The sequence below is a fragment of the Stegostoma tigrinum genome, chromosome 4, assembly GCF_030684315.1.
Source record: "Stegostoma tigrinum isolate sSteTig4 chromosome 4, sSteTig4.hap1, whole genome shotgun sequence".
NCBI lineage: Eukaryota > Metazoa > Chordata > Chondrichthyes > Orectolobiformes > Stegostomatidae > Stegostoma > Stegostoma tigrinum.
The window spans coordinates 57,677,845-57,697,443 of record NC_081357.1 but is presented as its reverse complement, the minus strand read 5'-3'; the positions used below and the strand labels follow the sequence as shown (position 1 = coordinate 57,697,443).

General features: G+C 40.1%; 2 protein-coding genes across 2 annotated transcripts in view; one reads left to right on the top strand and one right to left on the bottom strand.

Moving 5' to 3' along the window:
* Positions 1-19,599, top strand: part of nt5dc1 (5'-nucleotidase domain containing 1) — a 514,716-nt gene that overhangs the window by 160,384 nt on the left and 334,733 nt on the right. The gene's annotated exons all lie outside the window — the stretch shown is intronic.
* Positions 6,022-19,599, bottom strand: part of LOC125452309 (uncharacterized) — a 197,863-nt gene continuing 184,285 nt past the window's right edge. The window contains exons 10-13 of the mRNA XM_059645058.1: positions 19,357-19,477; positions 18,363-18,486; positions 16,245-16,304; positions 6,022-7,923 (exon numbers count right to left, since the gene is read on the bottom strand). Of these exons, the coding sequence (XP_059501041.1) occupies positions 6,092-7,923; positions 16,245-16,304; positions 18,363-18,486; positions 19,357-19,477 (2,137 nt within the window). The 3' untranslated portion in view covers positions 6,022-6,091. The remainder of the gene's footprint in view (positions 7,924-16,244; positions 16,305-18,362; positions 18,487-19,356; positions 19,478-19,599) is intronic.

Below are 19,599 nucleotides of genomic sequence, written 5' to 3'. Positions count from 1 at the left end.
CTCCATGTCAGGAGCAATGATACAGGAAGGAAGAGAAATGTGGTCCTGCAGCAGACTTTAGGTGGGCAGGTTAGAAATTGAGAAGCAGGCCTTCAAAATTATGGAATACTGTAGTATGGTTGGAAGTCAAAAGAAAACACAAAACACAACAAAATGCTGTTCAATGTGTAGTATAGAGCTTCAAACAGTCAGGGAACAACAGAGGATTAAATATGTTATCAAATTTCAGAAGAATGAAAGAACTATAAGGTACTAATAGGGATTTTACTCAACCAAATGTTATCCGGGGTAGTTGTACTGAGCGAGATAGGAAGAGAGCAAAATTTTTAAAATTACATCCAGGATAATTTTTCTTAGAACATTGTACCTACACCTGCACAGCACGGGAATGGGTCCTTCGGCCCATGGTGTGCTGAACATGACACTAAATGAAACTAATGCCTTCTGCCTGCCATGGTCCATATCCCTCCATTCCTTGCATATTCTTGTGTTTATCTAACAGCCCCTTAAATGCCCTTATGTTATCTACAGCACCCCCTAGCAGAGTGTTTCAAATTCCTACCACTGTGTTTAAAAAAAACTTGCCCCTCCCTTCTCCTCTGAACTTTCCCTCCTAACCTTACTAAATGCATGTCCCCTCGTATTAGACTTTTCAGCTCTGGAGAAAAGATTCTGACCAGCCCTATCTATGCACCTCATAATTTTATAAACTTCTATCAAGTTTCCCTGCAACCTGTGCCAGTCCAAAGAAAACAACCGGAGTTTTTCTCGCCTGTCCTTGTAACTCATACCCTCTCATGCAGGGAGCGTCCTGGTAAACCTCTTCTGCACCCTCTCCAAAGCCTCTGTAATGTGGCGGCCAGAATTGAAAGCAATGCTCTAAATGTGACTTAACCAAAGCCTTATAAAGCTACAACATGACATCCTGACCCTTGTACTCAGTTCCCTGACCAATAAAGGCAAACATGCCATTCACTGCCTTAATCACGCTATCTAATTGTGTGGCTACTTTTGGGGAGCTATGGACTTGAACCCCCAGATCCTTATGTACATCAGTGCTGTTCAGAGTAGTACCATTAACAGTGTACTTTTCCTTAATATTTTATATTTCAAAGCGCCGCACCTCACAATTAGCTGGATTAAACACCATCTGCCATTTCTCCGCCCATTTCTGCAACTGACTTGTATCCCGTTATATCCTTTGACAACATTCTAAACTACCCACAATGCTACCAATCTTTGTATCGTCTGCAAACTTACTAACCCACCCATCTATATTTCTTCTAAGTCATTTATGTATCATAAACAGCAGAGGTACCAGTATGGAACTCTGCAGAACACCACTAGTCATGGACCCCCTGCCTGAAAAATACCCTTCCACCACTACCCTCAGTCTTCTATGAGCAAGCCAGTTCAGAATCCACGGGTCTTAATCTTCTCGAGGAGCCTACCATGAGGGACCTTGTCGAAAGCCTTTTGCTAGTACATAGCCAACAAGGCACGGACTGTACCGGACCTAATATTTGGAACTTAAATTTCTCTGAACATAGGCTTGAATTCCACGATAGCAGATGTAAAGTTTGAATTCAGTACATATCGGGGAGAAAAATCCAATGGTGACTGCTGCTAACTGTCGTAAAAACCCATCTAGTTGACTAATGTCCTTTAGGAAGAAAACCTACCATCCTTACCTTGGTCTGGCCTGTGGTTGCCTCTTAAAATCAATCTGGTCATATAAGGATGGGCAATAAATACTAGCCTGGTCATTGACAGCCAAGTCCCATGAACAAATAAAAAATGTACTCTAATATTTTCTTTGACAGGTATCTCTGTGTGAACAACTGTTTGCATTGGCTGAGAGAAATATGTTAAGAGACTGAGTTCAATCAGTTTCATCCGGAATATAACATACCTGTTACAGAAAAAACAAAACATGTGATTGACAAATAGTAAGTTACAGTCGAGATGGGATAAATTGTCTGCCTGTATGAACAACCTTTTTCTCTTTTACCACTTCTCCTCTTGATATCCCATGTCTTCTTGATTTCTGTCAACATTTGAGAGTGTTGGACCAGAGATTTCCTGTAGAAATTTTTTCCACTGTCTGCTGCATTCTTTATCTAAACCTTATCTTCAATAGCTGGACTTGAATGACATTTATTCGCCATTAGCTTCGTCTGCCTTTACACGTGCCTTTTGGCTCTGATCAGTCAGCTGTACGTCATCTTTTCTTTATCCCATCTCAAACTGCCTCCCGATCTGTGTTAACCTCAGCAACATTCAGACTAGTCGTCAAGCACAGCATATTTATACAGCATGTACAGGGTACGTAACATTCTAAAGAGCATTGCAAAACCATACAAAGAAATGCAGATACTAACCAAAGAGCATGTGAGGATAGATAGGACAAAAACATTATTCAAAATGAGGCTTTTATTCAAGCATTTAAAAGAGGAGAGCAGTAGAGAGGCACAGCGGTTTAGAGAGGGAATCCCACAGCTTAGAAACCAAGCTGCAACCAGCAATGCTATAATACACATCTTCTGTTTCTCGCTTCAACAAAATGTTCAAATTAAAATGTCTTGTCCTGAAACAAACAGAGCACCACTGAGATGATATGCGGTGAAAGATATCATCTCAGAATGAAAGAATGAACAGACTGGACATGATATTAATTGACATAAAATTTAAAATTTTCAATATCATGAACACACGATGCAGTAGATAGGGAGAAACAGTTTCTGCTTCTAAAAGGAAGCACAAGCGAGCTTAGGTTTAAAGTGATCTACAAAAGAAGCAAGGGTGAAGGGGGGAAAAGCCTTTTCACACAGTGAGCAGTGGAATGCAAAGCCTTGAAGCGTGGAAGACACAGGTTCATTTGAAGCATTCAAGAAGTCATTGAATACTTAGAGTGTAGTCAAAGAGCAGGAGATTGGCACTGGGTAGTGATGCTTATTTAACTAGCTGGTGCAGGCAAAATGGGTCGAATGGCCTCCTGCGCAGTAACCGTTCTGTGATTTTCTGGAGGATGCAACAAAAACTGCAAAGATCATGGAATCAGAAGGAGGAGAACTTAGCTTTGTGGGCAAGAAAGGGGCTTCCAAAAGATTGATTATTGTGCTTATTCCACTGTCATATATTACTTATGTTGAGGGTGGTTCTTATGGCCTGTTAACTATTCATTGTGTCATTTAATTTAGCTGCCCTTACTTATTATCAAATGATTGAACTTTGGTGTTTTTTCACTAAAATAACTTCCACTTGCATGAATTAATGAACTCATGAACTTCAATGAGCATCTTAATTAAAGTTAAGTAAAAATCCCAGTATAGCTTGGCTATGCTAAGGTCAGTTCATTTAACCACCTGCCCAGTTGCTTTCCCACGAGCTTCAACTGTCCATAGGCTCCTTTTTCAGGCTTGGACTGTTGTCACCATCTAGGAATAATGACCCCATGATCCTTATTTCTTAAGAAGTGAAATAAGTATTACTTTGCATGATATATATGTTCCCCCAAAGTGCTCAGATCAATTTAATTCAGACCGGATAGATATTATATGTATTATTAGAGAATCACAGAAGAGTTACTGCACAGGAAGCCGTTCGACCCATTTTGCCTACACCATCTGGTTAAATAAGCATCAGTACCCAGTGCCAGTCCCCTACTTTTCCTCTACACTTTTATCCATTATTTTTGTCCAAATAATTATTCAATGCCTTCTTGAATGTCTCAATTGAATGTGCCTCCTCCAAACTTCAGGCAGTGCATTCCAGGCCCTAACTGCTTACTGTTTGAAAAGGTTTTTCCTCCCTTTGCCCTTGCTTCTTTTGTCGATCGCTTTAAACCTAAGCTCATTTATGCTTCCTTTTATAAGCGGAAATGGTTTCTCCCTATCTACTTCACCCAGCATGCTCATGATATTGAAAATTTTGAAATTTATATTAATGGTGTATCATTCCAGTTCATATAGGTAATGATAGCGAGAACTGCAGATGCTGGAGTCAGAGGTAACAGTGTGGACCTGGAGGGACGCAGCAGGCCAGTTAGCATCAGAGGAATTCCTCTGCTGCTGGCCTGCTGTGCTTCTCTAACTCTATACTGTGTTATCATATAGGTAGTTCTGTTTGTTTCAGAACAGGACATTTTAATTTGAATAGTTTGTTTGAAGAGAGAAACATAAGATATGCATTATAGCATGTACTTAATCATTGCAGAGATGTGTGTCACACAGTTTTAGTTGGATTGAGTATGATCCTGATTCTGTATGGTACAGTTGTCCCAGATATGACTTGTAGGTCAAATGTTTTCAGCTGATTTGAAAACCTGGGGATCTGCATTGAGGAATTTTGTGGATAATAATGCTCAAATCCACAGTTGGACTCGAACTGTTCTCCTCAATTGAAGGCAATTACTTCTAAAATTGGTAAGGTCAAAGATTTTGGTTTCTATACATTGGAAAACAGAAGCAGGTGTTAATGTTGTGACATAGAATATAGCACTGACTTTCTTAAATAAGAGCATGTATTTTTTCCTCCTTTATTTCTCTTGGAGGGGGTAAAATTCTGCTGGTGTCAAAAATAAATGTCAGCCAATTGGCCATTCTCCATGAGCCTAAAAGCTGAATGTTGGCAGTCTGTTTGTCCCAGAAGCGTTATTGCTGAACACAGTTCAGTTCACATTTGATATTTGTTATCCAAATCTAATGTAATTTCACTTTGTTAACCTCCTTGTATCAAACATGACACTGAAATTCTACTGTGGTGGCATTGCACTTGTGTGGAGTAACAATGGGAAACATGTAGGACCTCTGTAGATTTTCAGGCCCATCAGCTTAATTATAACTAAAATGTATTGAGTTGAACACAGAACAGTTTTGTTAACAATGTTACAATTTGCCAGTTTTATTGCAAAAAAAATGGAAGTTTGTGTCAGATAAATAAATCTGTTTAATTCTAGTTCCACAAAATTATCTGACAGCTCATATTAATAGCTTATACAGTAGGAGTATAGTAAGATCTGATATTTAGCGGGTTATATTTCACTATGTAAAAGTTGCTCTTTTTCAAAATATTCATATAATATTTCTATTCCCAATTTTCCTTCCCCTTCTGAAGATGATGATTCATCCAAAATTTACTCCCATGGATGCCAGGAGTCCTCTGATACATAAATCAGTTGATCATTCTTCATCTCTGTGCTTCTTGAGTGTATAATTTGGCTGTTTTACTGTGTTGGCACTGTTAACTCAGCACATGATCCCGTTCACTAAACTGCTTTACACTAGGAAACCTGCTACATTAAACTCCACCAAACGCCAACACTACCACCCACGCTCATCACAATGCTCCCCAACCCCCCTCAATTCTATCCCTGAGGTAAGTAATGGTGTTTTCACTGCAAACTGGTGAATGATGAGGATCATGGATCAAACCTTGGACATTCCAGGTCTGTGTGATCCATCAACATACAACAGAAAAAGCATTGAAAAAATGTTAATCATTAGAAAAAATATTTACATTTATTTTTGAATAAATACATTAAAATACTTCCACTTTGAACAAGCAGCTATATATTATACACTAAATTAGCAAAATCTGTGGATAATAAAGCAGCATATGCCGGTGACGAAATGGAAGTAAAAGTGGAAAATAGTGAGCATGGTTAAAGAATGATCCCATGTTATCAAAATATACTTCTTGCTTTGCCATATTTTCTACAAAGATGTTTGTAGAGAAAAGAGCATAACTGTGTCACATGGATTGAATACCTTTTTTGCTGATGAAAAACAGATAACAGTTTTGTTTTCATGATTTCACCAGGTTACAGAAATGTTGCATTTATTCCAGGTACAGTATGTGTCATCGCACCTGTGCACTGCTGTATAAGCCATATTTATATGGTAATAATGGTGACTCAAGGACACATGTTAACTGTAGTATGATAAACATCGATGGCACTACTGTACTTGTGTGAATTTTAGTACCAAATCATTTCTTAATGAAGGTGCATTGTTTGCCAGTTAAGAACATTTTAAAAATACTTGGTTTGATTCATTACTCTGAGTTGATTTTTTTTCGCAATTAGCGTAAATCATGAAGGGCTAATTAAAAACCCTGAGAAGGATGACTGTTTCTCATCAGATGAATATAAACCATTAGCTTCCTCTGAAGGTAATAGTAAGTAGACTTGGTCATTTTCATGTAGGTGTACTATAGCACTTCCTGAGGCCTGATCTACATATCCTTTCGTATAATCGTCATATGTTTGCAGTATGGATTTTCCGTTTTTATATAATGAAACCCAAACATTCCCCCCCTTGATTTGTACATGATAACTAAAGTGATAAAGCCCTGGTACTTCACATGTAAAAACACCAGATGATGGATCATAATTATTATTTGAATTGGTCACTAGAATGTCAAATATTATTGGTTGCCCTACTGGTGGATATGGCCTAGAAAGAATGGCTGTAAAAGCTGGAATAGGGCTCAGCAATCCAGGTGGTGGCTGTACTGATTTCTCTGGTTGTACAAAGATTTCACCAGGTAAACCTGGTGGACCAGGAAGGCCTGGTGGACCTGGAGCACCTTCTGCACCTGTTTGTCCTGGTGCACCTGGTGGCCCCTTTGTTATTTCTCTGCTAATGAGACCTGGAGGACCTGGTAATCCTGGTTTTCCTGGAGTACCATTTAGTCCAGGAGGCCCTTGTGGGCCTGGCAACCCAGGCAAGCCTTTATGACCAGGTACTCCAGGTGGTCCTCGCAATCCAACTGCGCCTGGAAAACCTAATGGACCTTGAGGACCCGGAGGACCAGGATTTCCAGGTTTCCCAGCTGGGCCAGTGAGACCAATATCCCCTTTTTGACCAGCTGGTCCAACTGTTCCTGGTAGTCCTGGTGAGCCTGATTTCCCAGGAGACCCTGATATTCCTGGAACACCAGTTGCCCCTCTCTCACCCTTTGATCCAGGATATCCTTGTGCACCCATGTGTCCTGGTGCACCTTTTTCTCCTGGTGTGCCAGGAATTCCTTGTAAACCTCTAGGGCCTTGTGCTCCTGGAAGACCAGCTGGTCCCATCAAACCAGGGTCTCCTGACTTTCCGATGGGTCCCATCTCTCCTTTCTTTCCAGGATACCCAGGATAACCTACCGGGCCAGGTTCTCCTTTCAGCCCTGGCATGCCTGGTTTTCCCATACCCGGCAGCCCTGGTGCCCCCGGCAAACCTTGTATGCCAGGATGACCTTTCAAACCAGGGGGCCCTTGCAATCCTGGTACACCTGCAGCTCCAGGCTTTCCTATTCCTGTTGGCCCAGGTGGTCCTGGTGGCCCTTTATGACCTGGTGCTCCCGTAAAACCCGATGGGCCTGGTGGTCCCATTTCACCTTTTTTGCCTGGTTCACCAGCAAGTCCAGGTGCACCTGATGTAGTTAATCCTGCTGGTCCTGGAGTTCCTGGTGCCCCTGGTGGCCCAGGCAGCCCTCTTTCACCTGAAATCCCTGGAATTCCAATTCCTTTATCCCCCTTTTGACCAGGGAGGCCTGGATAACCTGGGTGTCCCTTTGCTCCAGGTAATCCTGGTACTCCTGGCTGTCCTACTGCCCCTTGTGGGCCTGGTTTACCAACAACAGACAATCCAGCTGGCCCGGGATTTCCTGGAGGGCCTGGACTACCCCTTTGCCCCTGTATCCCTTGAATTCCTTTATCGCCTTTTTGTCCAGGATACCCTATTCTCCCTGCAGGCCCCGGTGCTCCTGGAATGCCTGGAATTCCCTTTGCAGTTAGTCCTTGTGGCCCTGGTTGTCCCGGACTGCCAGGGGGTCCCATCAACCCAATACCTGGCTTTCCTGGATACCCAGCTTGCCCTGGGGGTCCGGGGGGTCCTGGAGGTCCTGGTGGTCCTGGCATTCCTGGATCTCCTCTCACTGTGAAAGTAGAAATATATACCTTAGATTCCAGAGGTACTGATACGTTAAATACAGGGTCATTTTGATGGACATATTGTATTGAAGTGAGAATAATAATCAATGAACAATAATAATTAAAAGAAGTTTTGACTTAAATGGGTAAGATGGCTTTGGCCATTGTTGTAAATTAAAAATACTTTCATTCTGCTAGCTTGATGAGAGAAAATTGATGTGCAGGTATTAGAATCATCATTTTTAAGAGTACAGATATGTTACAGTGGGTTTTTCAATACCTTTTGCTGAAAAGTGACTCAGCATAGTAATTATGTAGTGATGATATTGTGCCCATAACACTAAGATATTAAAAAGTACTTCAGGTAGGTACTCTAAAGCAAAATACAACCTGAGCCACATATGAAGGTATTGCGCAGAGGAGCAAAAACTTAAAGTTGTTGGTTTTAAGGAGTTCTTAAAGAAGGAAAGTGTGATGGAGGGAATTCCACACCTTGGATCAACACAGATGAAAGGACATGTACCAGACCTGGACTGAAATAAAGTTAAAAGTGTGGGCATCTTCAAATATAGGGCTGAGAGATATTAAGAATGTAGGAAGGCCAGTGAATTATTTGAAAACAAAGATGAGAATATTAAAGTTGAGTTGACACTTACCCACTGGCACGAGGGTGGGTGAGTAGGAGTGAGTGTAGTGGTGGGCACCGGTTTGTGGGGCGTGCGATTTTGCAGTAGAGGATGGAAGTACAGATAATGTAGGTCTGTGTGCAAAGGTGTGATGTTAGTGGCCGTAATGAACAGCATTTGGTGATTTTTAGGATATTGAAGGGCTTCAGTGTTACTTTTTTCTCCCCAGCATTACATTAGTGTGGTGATGCGAGAAGTAAGGCACCAGATAAGAATGCAACAAGGCAAAACCAGCCCGAAAGGTTGAGGAAATTCAATTGCAACTACATTTGGCAGAAATGGATTTTCCACAACCATTTGGGATTGTTGAAAAAAACATCACTCCAGAAACTGATTCTGAAACCAGGTCAGATCGTTAAGAGTTTCTGGTAGTTGTGATTGTATGTGGACATTCAAAGAAGCTGTCAAATTAAACATTATTTTATCAGTTAAACCCAATTGGCACGTTTTGAATGCTTTTACATTTTTTTAAAACTAAGAGATTCACTACTACCATTGTATCCAGTGAATTGTTAATTTGTATATTTATTTAAAATCATTTTTCAAATTGTAAACTTCAGATTAATGACAGGTGGTGAGGCATTTTGATTTCAATGCTTTTTTGTAACAAAGCTGTTTTCAGTTGTCTGAAAATTTGTATCACATTGCACACTTACTTCTGTCAAGGCATTTTTTATACAAACGTTTCAAACAGAAGCCCATTCTGAAACGTTTAGCTGGTTATTGCAAGATTAAAAAAAAATTGTATGCAAATTAGTTTAACAGGAAACTTAAACAAACTGCATATCTCAAAACTAATTAAAGTTAGTTTGCAAGTGAGTTTGACCCTGTGTTACATTTATACCCAAGTTGGAAAGCCTTGGCTGAGCACATTTCGTGTGCTTAACCAATTTAGGCCCTGGTTGAAGATTATCATGAAAAATGTTCATTTTAAAAAAACGTACTTATTAATATTTATACCATGAAATGACTAAATAATCTATAATACTCTTCAGTTGACAAATCTGCATTTGAATCCAAAAAAAACTATTTGTTAAAGAGCAACTTTTAGCAATTATGCTTCTATGGATTGGTAGCTGCAGAATGATTTGGCCATGTAAAATTGTGAAAGTTCTTGCATTTATCACACAGTTATATAATGCATGCTGTTATTTCAAAATAACAACATTTCTGATGTTAATGGTTTCAATTGTATATTCATGGTTTGATGAATCTTAACATTCTTCGTTAAACTGAAAATCAAATATATTGGCCTTAAATTCTGGTGAAAACAATTTCAGTGTTAAGAGTATTGAATCATTGATAATGTCCAATTTAATTCAAAATTCAGGTAATATTAAATTGATTCTACCATTGGGAAAGCATGGAATTGCAGCTGTAATAACTTTCTGTTCAAAATTAACATGGCTTTTTTTATGTATTCAAGAATTATTTCAATAAATCCATTTTTGCTCATTTTCATTTTGTATTAAATATATTCTCTATTAAAACTCAAGTTTGATGAAATGTTAAACATTGTGGGAAGAATAGCCTTCTGATCCGTTCTTTACATATTCACATGGTTTTTCTAAGATCAGCATGATTTTATGATGGAAGTGAGCATCCAATGTGAAAAATGCCGACAGTTTAGCATTTGCAGCCTGCAGCTTTGTGGTTTGGAAGGCAGCACTATTGTTTAGAAACATGTCTACTGCTACTTCAAAAGTACATAGAACACCCTATTTCTTCGGTAAGGAAATTTGGTGGGTGAAGTGAGGCACTGGAGGACTCTATTTACGATTGTTTGTTGTAAGTCCCAGAGGCAAGCTGCCCATCAAGAGTAATAGGAGCTGCCAACCAATGTGAATGTCATAACTACATACCACATACCTGGAGGCAATGTGGCAACAACAATGGTGACTTTTTACAAGGTCAGCCAAAGGAAAGAAACATGCTTCCATTTGTTAATTTCATGTACACAAAGCATCTATACCAATTGAAATTTGTATCCTTTTAACACTGTTTTTAACTGTCCTGTGGATGTCCATTATATATAAGCCCAACTTAACACCAGCAACTTCAGTTTGTAAGTTTTCCTTAGCATGCACCTTGGAGTGCATTCCAGCCAAAGCAGTCCTCCAATCAAAGGTATTGGTATGACTTGGCTCGTTCTGGAATTAATGGACAAAATCAGTGAGACTATGTTACAGATCATATCTACTGTGGCCATTGTTCACCTGCAGTGATGAGGTTCCAGTCAAGTGAGTGATATTCAGTGTTTTTGTTTCATAGTTTCATCATATGCTTGGCTTGTGTCACATAGCTGCTGGAGAGACTTTGAGGGAGCAGAAAGTGAACCATTCTTATCATTACTTTGTTGGTACACCTGGTTCAGTTATGCGTCTGGTTACTGGTAACTCTAGAGCTTTAATTATGTCTTGATATCCTTCCATCTATGAAAAATGATGGGCATCTGGCAAACTCCCCACCACACCCGGCACCTTCCCCTGCAACCGCAGGAAATGCTACACTTGCCCCCACACCTCCTCCCTCACCCCATCCCAGGCCCCAAGATGACTTTCCACATTAAGCAGAGGTTCACCTGCACATCTGCCAATGTGGTATACTGCATCCACTGTACCCGGTGTGGCTTCCTCTACATTGGGGAAACCAGGCGGAGGCTTGGGGACCGCTTTGCAGAACACCTCCGCTCGGTTCGCAACAAACAACTGCACATCCCAGTCGCAAACCATTTCCACTCCCCCTCCCATTCTTTAGATGACATGTCCATCATGGGCCTCCTGCAGTGCCACAATGATGCCACCCGAAGGTTACAGGAACAGCAACTCATATTCCGCTTGGGAACCCTGCAGCCCAATGGTATCAATGTGGACTTCACCAGCTTCAAAATCTCCCCTTGCCCCACTGCATCCCAAAACCAGCCCAGTTCGTCCCCTCCCCCCACTGCACCACACAACCAGTCCAGCTCTTCCCCTCCACCCACTGCATCCCAAAACCAGTCCAACCTGCCTCTGCCTCCCTACCCTGTTCTTCCTCTCACCCATCCCTTCCTCCCACCTCAAGCCGCACCTCCATTTCCTACCTACTAACCTCATCCCACCTCCTTGACCTGTCCGTCTTCCCTGGACTGACCTATCCCTTCCCTATCTCCCCACCTATACTCTCCTCTTACCTATCTTCTTTTCTCTCCATCTTCGGGCCGCCTCCCCGTCTCTCCCTATTTATTCCAGAACCCTCACCCCATCCCCCTCTCTGATGAAGGGTCTAGGCCCGAAACGTCAGCTTTTGTGCTCCTGAGATGCTGCTGGGCCTGCTGTGTTCATCCAGCCTCACATTTTATTAACTCGGTTTAGGTGGTGTGTTTTCATTTGGTGTGTTTTGTCTGATGGCTGAAGAAACTCATCTTTGAGAGGCAGACTAGATTAAAAAAAAAATGGCAAGGCATGTTTTGTGTTCTTGTTTTCGGCATGGCAACTGCAATCATTGTTGGTTGTGGTGGTTGACTTGAATCTGCAAGAGGTTGACATGATTTTTTTGCCCGCTACTGACGTCTGGGTGCAAAGCTCAATATTTAGAGCCTTCATGTCACACTTGCAAATATCCTTGAAGCAGAGCCTTGGTTGTCTTGCTGGTCATCTGGTCCCAGTCATATCAACACACGCAAAGTCTTTGGGTTTGTGATTGTCTTCGATCCTTGTGCAGTGTCCAATACCGCGTCTCCCCCCCTGCCAAATAAATGCTGCCTCTGTTTAATTACTCCCAACCCATTAAGGACTCGTACCTTTAAGAAATCCAATTCATTCATGATTTTGTTCTGCCAGATATTAACCATGATACACTGCAGACAGAAGGTGGAAATGATTGGGCTTCTTGTCCTGGTAACTGTAAGTTACTCATGCCATACAGTTAGCTGCTGAGAGCAAAAAGACCTTATAAATGACTTGGTCCTCAAGTTCAAGTTGAATTTACCCAATTTGCATCTTGCGAGTTGGCCAAAGCTATTCACTGTTCTCATTATGCATATTTTGAGGCCCGCATCAAGAAGCAGATTGTATGTCACCGTAACCCCAAGGTCCCAGAATTTCATAACTGCTTACAATGGGGTGTTATTACTGCGAACAGGGGTGGAGATTCAGTATCTTGTTCTTGGCCACAGATTCTCAAGCACTTATGAGAGAGCACAAGTTCTAGGCTTGGGTAAGACAATTCATAATTTCTTGCAGATTTTGAGAAGTTGTACTGATGGTGCCATACAAAGTCAGTGAGATTAGTGTTCAGTTTGTTTTTAATCACGGGAGACAGTCAATGCCAAGCACTTAAGTGACATGAAAGCAATAAATGCTGGATAAATTCAGCAGCTCATGAAAGATCACAGATGTGAAGCATTAAACTGTTTCTCTCACCGTATCTACCAGTTATTTCCAGCATTTTCTACTTCAGATTTCCGACAGTTATAGCATTTTGCTTTTGACATGAGTGTTACCTGCAGTAATCTGTCCTGCGGTTGGATGGTGTCCATTTGCTGCTTTTCACTGCTTAAGTTGCTTCCATGTTGAAGGACATGTGACGGAACTGATTTCTGCAGAAATGTCAGCAAACAACTGAACATCTTGACTGTGGCAGGCATAGGATCATTTTAAGTAGTTGTAGTTGGTTGAATTAAGGACGTTACCTCGACAGATTCCTGCAGTGAGTTCCCAAAACTGTGACGGTTAGTTGCTGACAACACAAGCATATTTCTTTCAGTTGTATGAGATTCCAGTCTCTGGTGATTTTCTTTTCATTAACCTCAATTTGCATCAATGTTTCTTTTGGGAATTCACTGTCTTACGTTGCCAGCTGCTTTCTTAATTTGGGGGACAGCTATTCTTATGTCTCCTCTGATGTTGCTTTTGTTTCCATATTTGGCTCAAGGCTGTGATGATACCTGGTGCCAAACAGTTCTGGCAGAACCTGAACAGATGTGTCAGCAAGCAAATTACTGGTGAGTCAGCTAGCCATAAGTACACAGCTCGGCAGGATGTTTATTCAGTGCTGCAGCACACCACGGAGTGTATGGATTCACCAATGCCAGAGGATTGAAAGATAGTCTGAGATTCTCTCACAAATGTTTAGACATTCCTCACCCCTTACTTTGAATTCAGAGGTGACAAAAACAATGATGAACATTTCAGTAACCACAGAGCTGAGGTAAGGTGCAAGAGAAGGTGATGTTATAGAGGTGGGAGTGAGTGGTCAGGCTGATGGATTATGGTGTGGAGTTTGAAACTCTGCTCTGGGTCAAACAGGATGCCAAGGTTATTAAACTGTCTGGTTCCGCCTCAGAGTCTGGCCAGTGGGTTATGGAATTTGTAGTAACAGAGACTAGTTTTATAGCAGTGGCTGAACATTCGATGTCCTCAGTAGTCTCAGTGTTCAATTAATAGATATTTTGACCTTTCCACAATTTGATGTCAAACAAGTGGTCTTAACAGCATAAACGTAATGATGTGGTTCAGACAAGTGGTGGGCAGATTATTAAATATGTTTTCGCATTCACATAGAAGCTGATGACATCCATCCCTGTGAATAATGCCCTGGAGTTGCAAATACATTGATGTAAGTGGATGGGAAAGGAGCCAGTGTGTGACATTCTTGGGGAATCCTAGGTCAGGTATGATAGCGAGAGAGATGCTCCTGAAAATGAGATAGTTGCGTCTGAAACAGATGGAAATGAAATAGCACAGGTGCAGTCACATAGCATTGGAAACAGATGAGAGGCAATGGACGACGATAGCACATTCGACTATGTCAACGATCACGTTTTCCTTGAAGAAAAGAAGGCTGAGAAGAAATCAGATTGAAGTATTCAAAGTCATGAGAGGCCTATACAGAGTAAAAGGAAGAAAATGTTCCTAATCAGGCAATGATCAAAATCAAGAGGGAACAGAAAAAAAAAGAAGTAAAATGAGGAAAATAAACTTTGTGCAAAGTGTGATTAGAGCCTGGCAACCACTGCCAAATAGTGGAGTGGAGGCAGTTAAATTGGATGGTTACTTGTTGAAGGAACAATGTGCAGTATACAGGGAGAAGGCAGGAGAACGGCTCGAAGTGAACTGTTCATTTGGAGCGCCAGCATGCAAATCAAGAACTAAGTGGCCTGTTTTGGTGCTGTTAAATTTTTGCAATTCAGTAAAGAGCTAGGGAGGACAACACAAAATAACAAACCACAGTTATGAAGAATGTCACTTATGATTTTAGCTAGGGCAGATTTCATTTTCAGCTGGTACCCTGGGAAACTCTGAAGGAGTCATGAATTGCAGTCCCAGAGGATTTTTTTTTAACCTAAGAGCCATGTTGGAATTTGTCTTTGTCGTGGTACCTTAGAATGCCTTAAAGTAAGAAGAATTTGGCAGCTGTCTGCAGCATGAAAACTGCCTTTCTTCAGACTCCATTAAACAAGCTGAACATTAAGGGTGACAATACTTTCTAATCCACGTAGCTGATGGAGCAAATAACATCTTGAGTTTAATCCATAGCCATTATCCATGGGCCTTTGGATATCCAGTGGGTCTTTGTCAAAACTGCAAAGCTCTCTGATGGTTGCATACACGTCAGGTGAAATTGCCCCTTGAATAAACAGGGTACTGGCCCCACACTTTACTTATGTGTACTATGGATTGCCAGTTACAATTGATGTTGCTGGTCCTTTGAAAGATTTAGAGATATGTCTGTGGACAAGGTGCGGCTCAGATGCATGTTACAACATTTGACATAAAACAGTCTCCGCTTTCTTTAGGATTGGTAGCTTGTGGCAGTTTTAGTTAGATCCACCTCAGGTTGTAAAGATGCACATGAGGATGAGTGCAGACCATGTTTGGTCCACTTCAACCTTCCTTGGTCTCTTTGCTGATCATTCTTCTTTTCCTTTCAAAAAAAATACAGATATCGCAAGTTTCCCGAACACCTTGGTATGGTTGCATTTGTTCAGAAAACGTTGTTTCACGTAACTGCCACAAATATAAATGATCGGCGCAAAACTGTTTAAATAAGTAATAAATTTATTTAAGTTGTTGGTAAAATTTCTTGCATCATTCTTTGCATTGTTTTTTTATGTATGTATCTAGTCCTCAGCAATCCAGGATGCTACTTTAATGTGGGTGGATAGACAAATTGGAGCAAGATGAGAAGTGTGCATTGGCCCAAACATCAATGAGAATGGTAACTAAAAATTTCTACCCACCCCGTTTGCAAATTAAAAAGTGCAGTAACATTTTAAAACCATGCACAACATCTTAAACACTGTTATTTTAGTGAAGTTTTCACTGCATAAATCCTTATGAAATTTTGAGCATGTGTAAATGATGTAAGGTACATCATTGATATTGAAATACAGCAAGCACCCCATCAACTTGCTTCTGGAATTGCATGTGATAAGACTATCAGGGTAGAAATCTGCTGTTACGGAGATCCATTTCTTTTTCTTACCAATTAGATATGAATTATGCTATGAAGTTGGTGATAGAAAAAAAACTTGGAATGAGCATTTATTTCTCACAGTTTTCTTATCAAATAGGACAAACATTTATTCAACTTACGTTATAACCTATCTGATAGCAAAAAAGGCTTATGTTAAACATTAAATACTAGTTATTTCTTACCTGTGATGCCCTTTGGATTTTCCTCTAGATTCTGATAAGGAACACCTTTCAATTCATAACCTGTTTTAATAAAACAGGTTAGGAGTTACAAGAAAAATGACATAACCAAACTAAATTAAATTTGTCTTGAACATACAGCTAAGTTGTAATTTCTCCTCCCACTTTGGAAATTTTTCCATTGATCAGTGCATTTGTGCATATTACGCACAGATTAGTTAATATTAACAATTGTTAAAATCTATCTCAGACCAACAGTGCTGAGTTGAATGATGACTTTTATGTGTTTTGCACTCAAACTGTGACATTATTTTGGAAACATGATACTTTTTCCTTTTAGTGTCTTCCATCTATAGTACTTAACATTTTCTAGTTAACATACGGCATAGTTTAGAATGTCTCAAAAAATTTCTTGTGCCATTCTTGAGCTGTTTTCCTGGAAGTGTGCAAGGTAGCTGTGTGAAATTAAATACAGGGTAAACATCTGAAAAGATTGGGTAGGGAAGGGGGCTCATCCCAGGCTGTGACATGCAGGCAATATTTTGTTGTTGGGTCGTCTTTCTCCCTTTAGTTAAGGTAAAAATCATGACTGTAGGATCGGCACTGAATAGACTGGACATTTTTTCCTGTTGTTCTTTCATGGGATGTTGCCGAAATTGGCAGGGCCAAATTTTGCTGTCCATCTGTATTTGTCTTTTGAGCTATTTGGTTTTCTAGGCCATTACTGTGGCCACAATGCTGTAGTTCTGGAATCACATGCAGGTCAGACAAGGTAAGGACTGCAGAGTACCCTCCCTAACAGATACAAGTGAACCAGATGAGTTTTTGATGACAACGCATGAAAGTTTCACAATCATTCCCATTGAGATTCACGTTATGTTTCAAATTTTATTCATCATACTCAGCTTCCACCAACTGCTGTGGCGAGATTTTACCTCATGTCCCAAGAGCACTATCCTGTGTTTCTGAACTATTAGCCCAGTGACATTCATGTTATGCCACCATCTCCCCATTTCATTGTCCACAATGTAGAAGTAATAAGCGAATTCTCATTGCATTTTTCTATGCATCTTAAGTGTATGAAGTGTGTCATTAATTTTCTTTTCCTCGCTGGCAAATTTATCTATCAGATTGCTGATCAAGTTTGTCAAAGACCTTCTCTCTGCCTGGTTCATCTACTCCATTGGGAAACCTACTGAACCATTGAGAAATCATTTTGTAGGATTTGGTCTGCAGGAAATGCAATTTAAAAAAATACAATTTCATAAACTCCTGAAGATTACTTTTTGTGCAATCATGTTTGGTCATTTTCCTTGTTTCAAAGAAATATGACCAGTCTTTTGTTCAGGGAAAGTTATGGGGAAGATCAGTATCTAAGGATGAAGTGTCAAGTTTCACGCTCTTCCAGGCACCGCTGGCTCTGCAGGGGAGAGTAATGCCAGAAAGCTCTGAATGTAATGGAATACCTGCCACCCTAGAACATCCAGAGACTGCCCAAGATAGACCTCCTCAGAGGATGAGGCCTCTCCCAGTGCTGCTGTAGGGGACAGAGACGAGGACTTTGTATGAAATGGAATCATCAAACAAATAGTTGTGCAAGATATTAGAGTACAATAGAATTGTACACCACAGCTAGGTGTGAGATCTAGCCTCTGCAGCATTGTGTCCGTGTGATTTGTACTTGTTTGAAATTGTCTGAAGAAATGTGAATGAGAACATTAGATTTTCAAATTCGCTGCTCAAATTCATCGATAAGAGAAGACATTCTAGGCCACGTTGGCAAGGATAGGTTGGTGTAATAAGACAGGTTAATCTGCAGTTCTTTCGGTTTTTATTATGTTTCTTGTGACAATTGGAAATTTAGAAGTTGACTGAATGAACATAGTGCTTGTACACACCCTGACGGTTGGTTTATTTGAGCACGGACAGAACTAATGGTTCCTAATTTGGGATATCTATAAGATAAAAGATATAAGATAAATATTACTCAGACTAAAAGTATACCAGCAACTTCAGTCTTCACTTTATTACAGAGCATAATTGCATAACTTTGTTCATCATGTAATTAGTGCAAAGCACAGCAATCTCAAATAATTGTTTCCAAATGAGATGAAAACTTACCCTGACTTCTTGTATTATATGGTGATTGGTTGTATCCCATGTATGCTATTCCATTCACCAGAGAAACAGATACGAACACCAGAAATGCACCAATTTCCACTGAAATCATGCTTGTGGGTAGAATCTATAAGAATTTTAACAGATATTTGTTTATATTCTTTAACAAGAAGAATGATGCAGACCATCTTGACAGAATTGTGCATGAGTCATTGAAAATGGCTCCTTCTGTCAAACAACCTGTCTGGCAGTGAATATGGGGGGTAAAAAACAAACAAATCTTGAGTTGGTCCCATTCTCAATGCCCTTGTTTCATCATAAACAAACCAAGGCAGAAGAGAATAATACAAACTTAATTAGCCAATGCAGCCAAAACTAGTTCTAATCTAGCATCGTGCCTCCTTATCCTTTTGCATGTTAACATGATTAAGAATTGAAGTACAACATACCTGCATATCTTGTCTCCTGGACTGTATTTCAGTTTAACATCCCCAATAGATTATCCCCTTGAAATCATGGAAGTTCTGATGTAGTAGTGCTTTCAAAAAGATAGATGCTGGTATTTATATATGAGAGACTCCTACTAGACAGCTGTACATTTTAAAACTCCTCCCTTTAAATGGAAGTAATAGCTATGCTGATTTCTTTTAACTTCTCAAAATGTAGTAGATTGTGGTTTTGTTGTGGTTAGTTGTCTCCTTGCAGATTGGTGTTCAACATGACCATGCAGACAGTTTTCAAACCCAAATGTGCGATAATACTTATAAAACAAATTCCCAGCATATTTAGAAGAATTCTTAAGAACATTTCCATTTCAGTCAAGTTTAAAATTCTGAAGGACTATAAAGGAACACTTCAATATTTTGATTTAATACCAATGCCATCACATTTTAAAGTTTTTTTTTATTAGTCATTTTCTTCGCCACATAAGTGTTTTATAAAAGCTTAACAACTTCAGTATATTCACATTCTGGCCGAAAACGTCAAACTCAATTACCTTCATTTGGATTTGCAGTGGCATTTCTTTTTGCTTGAGAGCAGCTAAACTTACATAAATGAGCAGTTGAAGCAAATCATAATAATAATGGCAGGATGTATGGAAAGGTTGGACTGTGTACCTTAAAGGAAAATAACAAAATTAATTAATCAAAAATGTCCATATTAGAACCTTTCATGTATGATCAAGCATTTGCAGATGGACAGAATTAATTGAGTACAACTTAAATGCTATATCCAATTT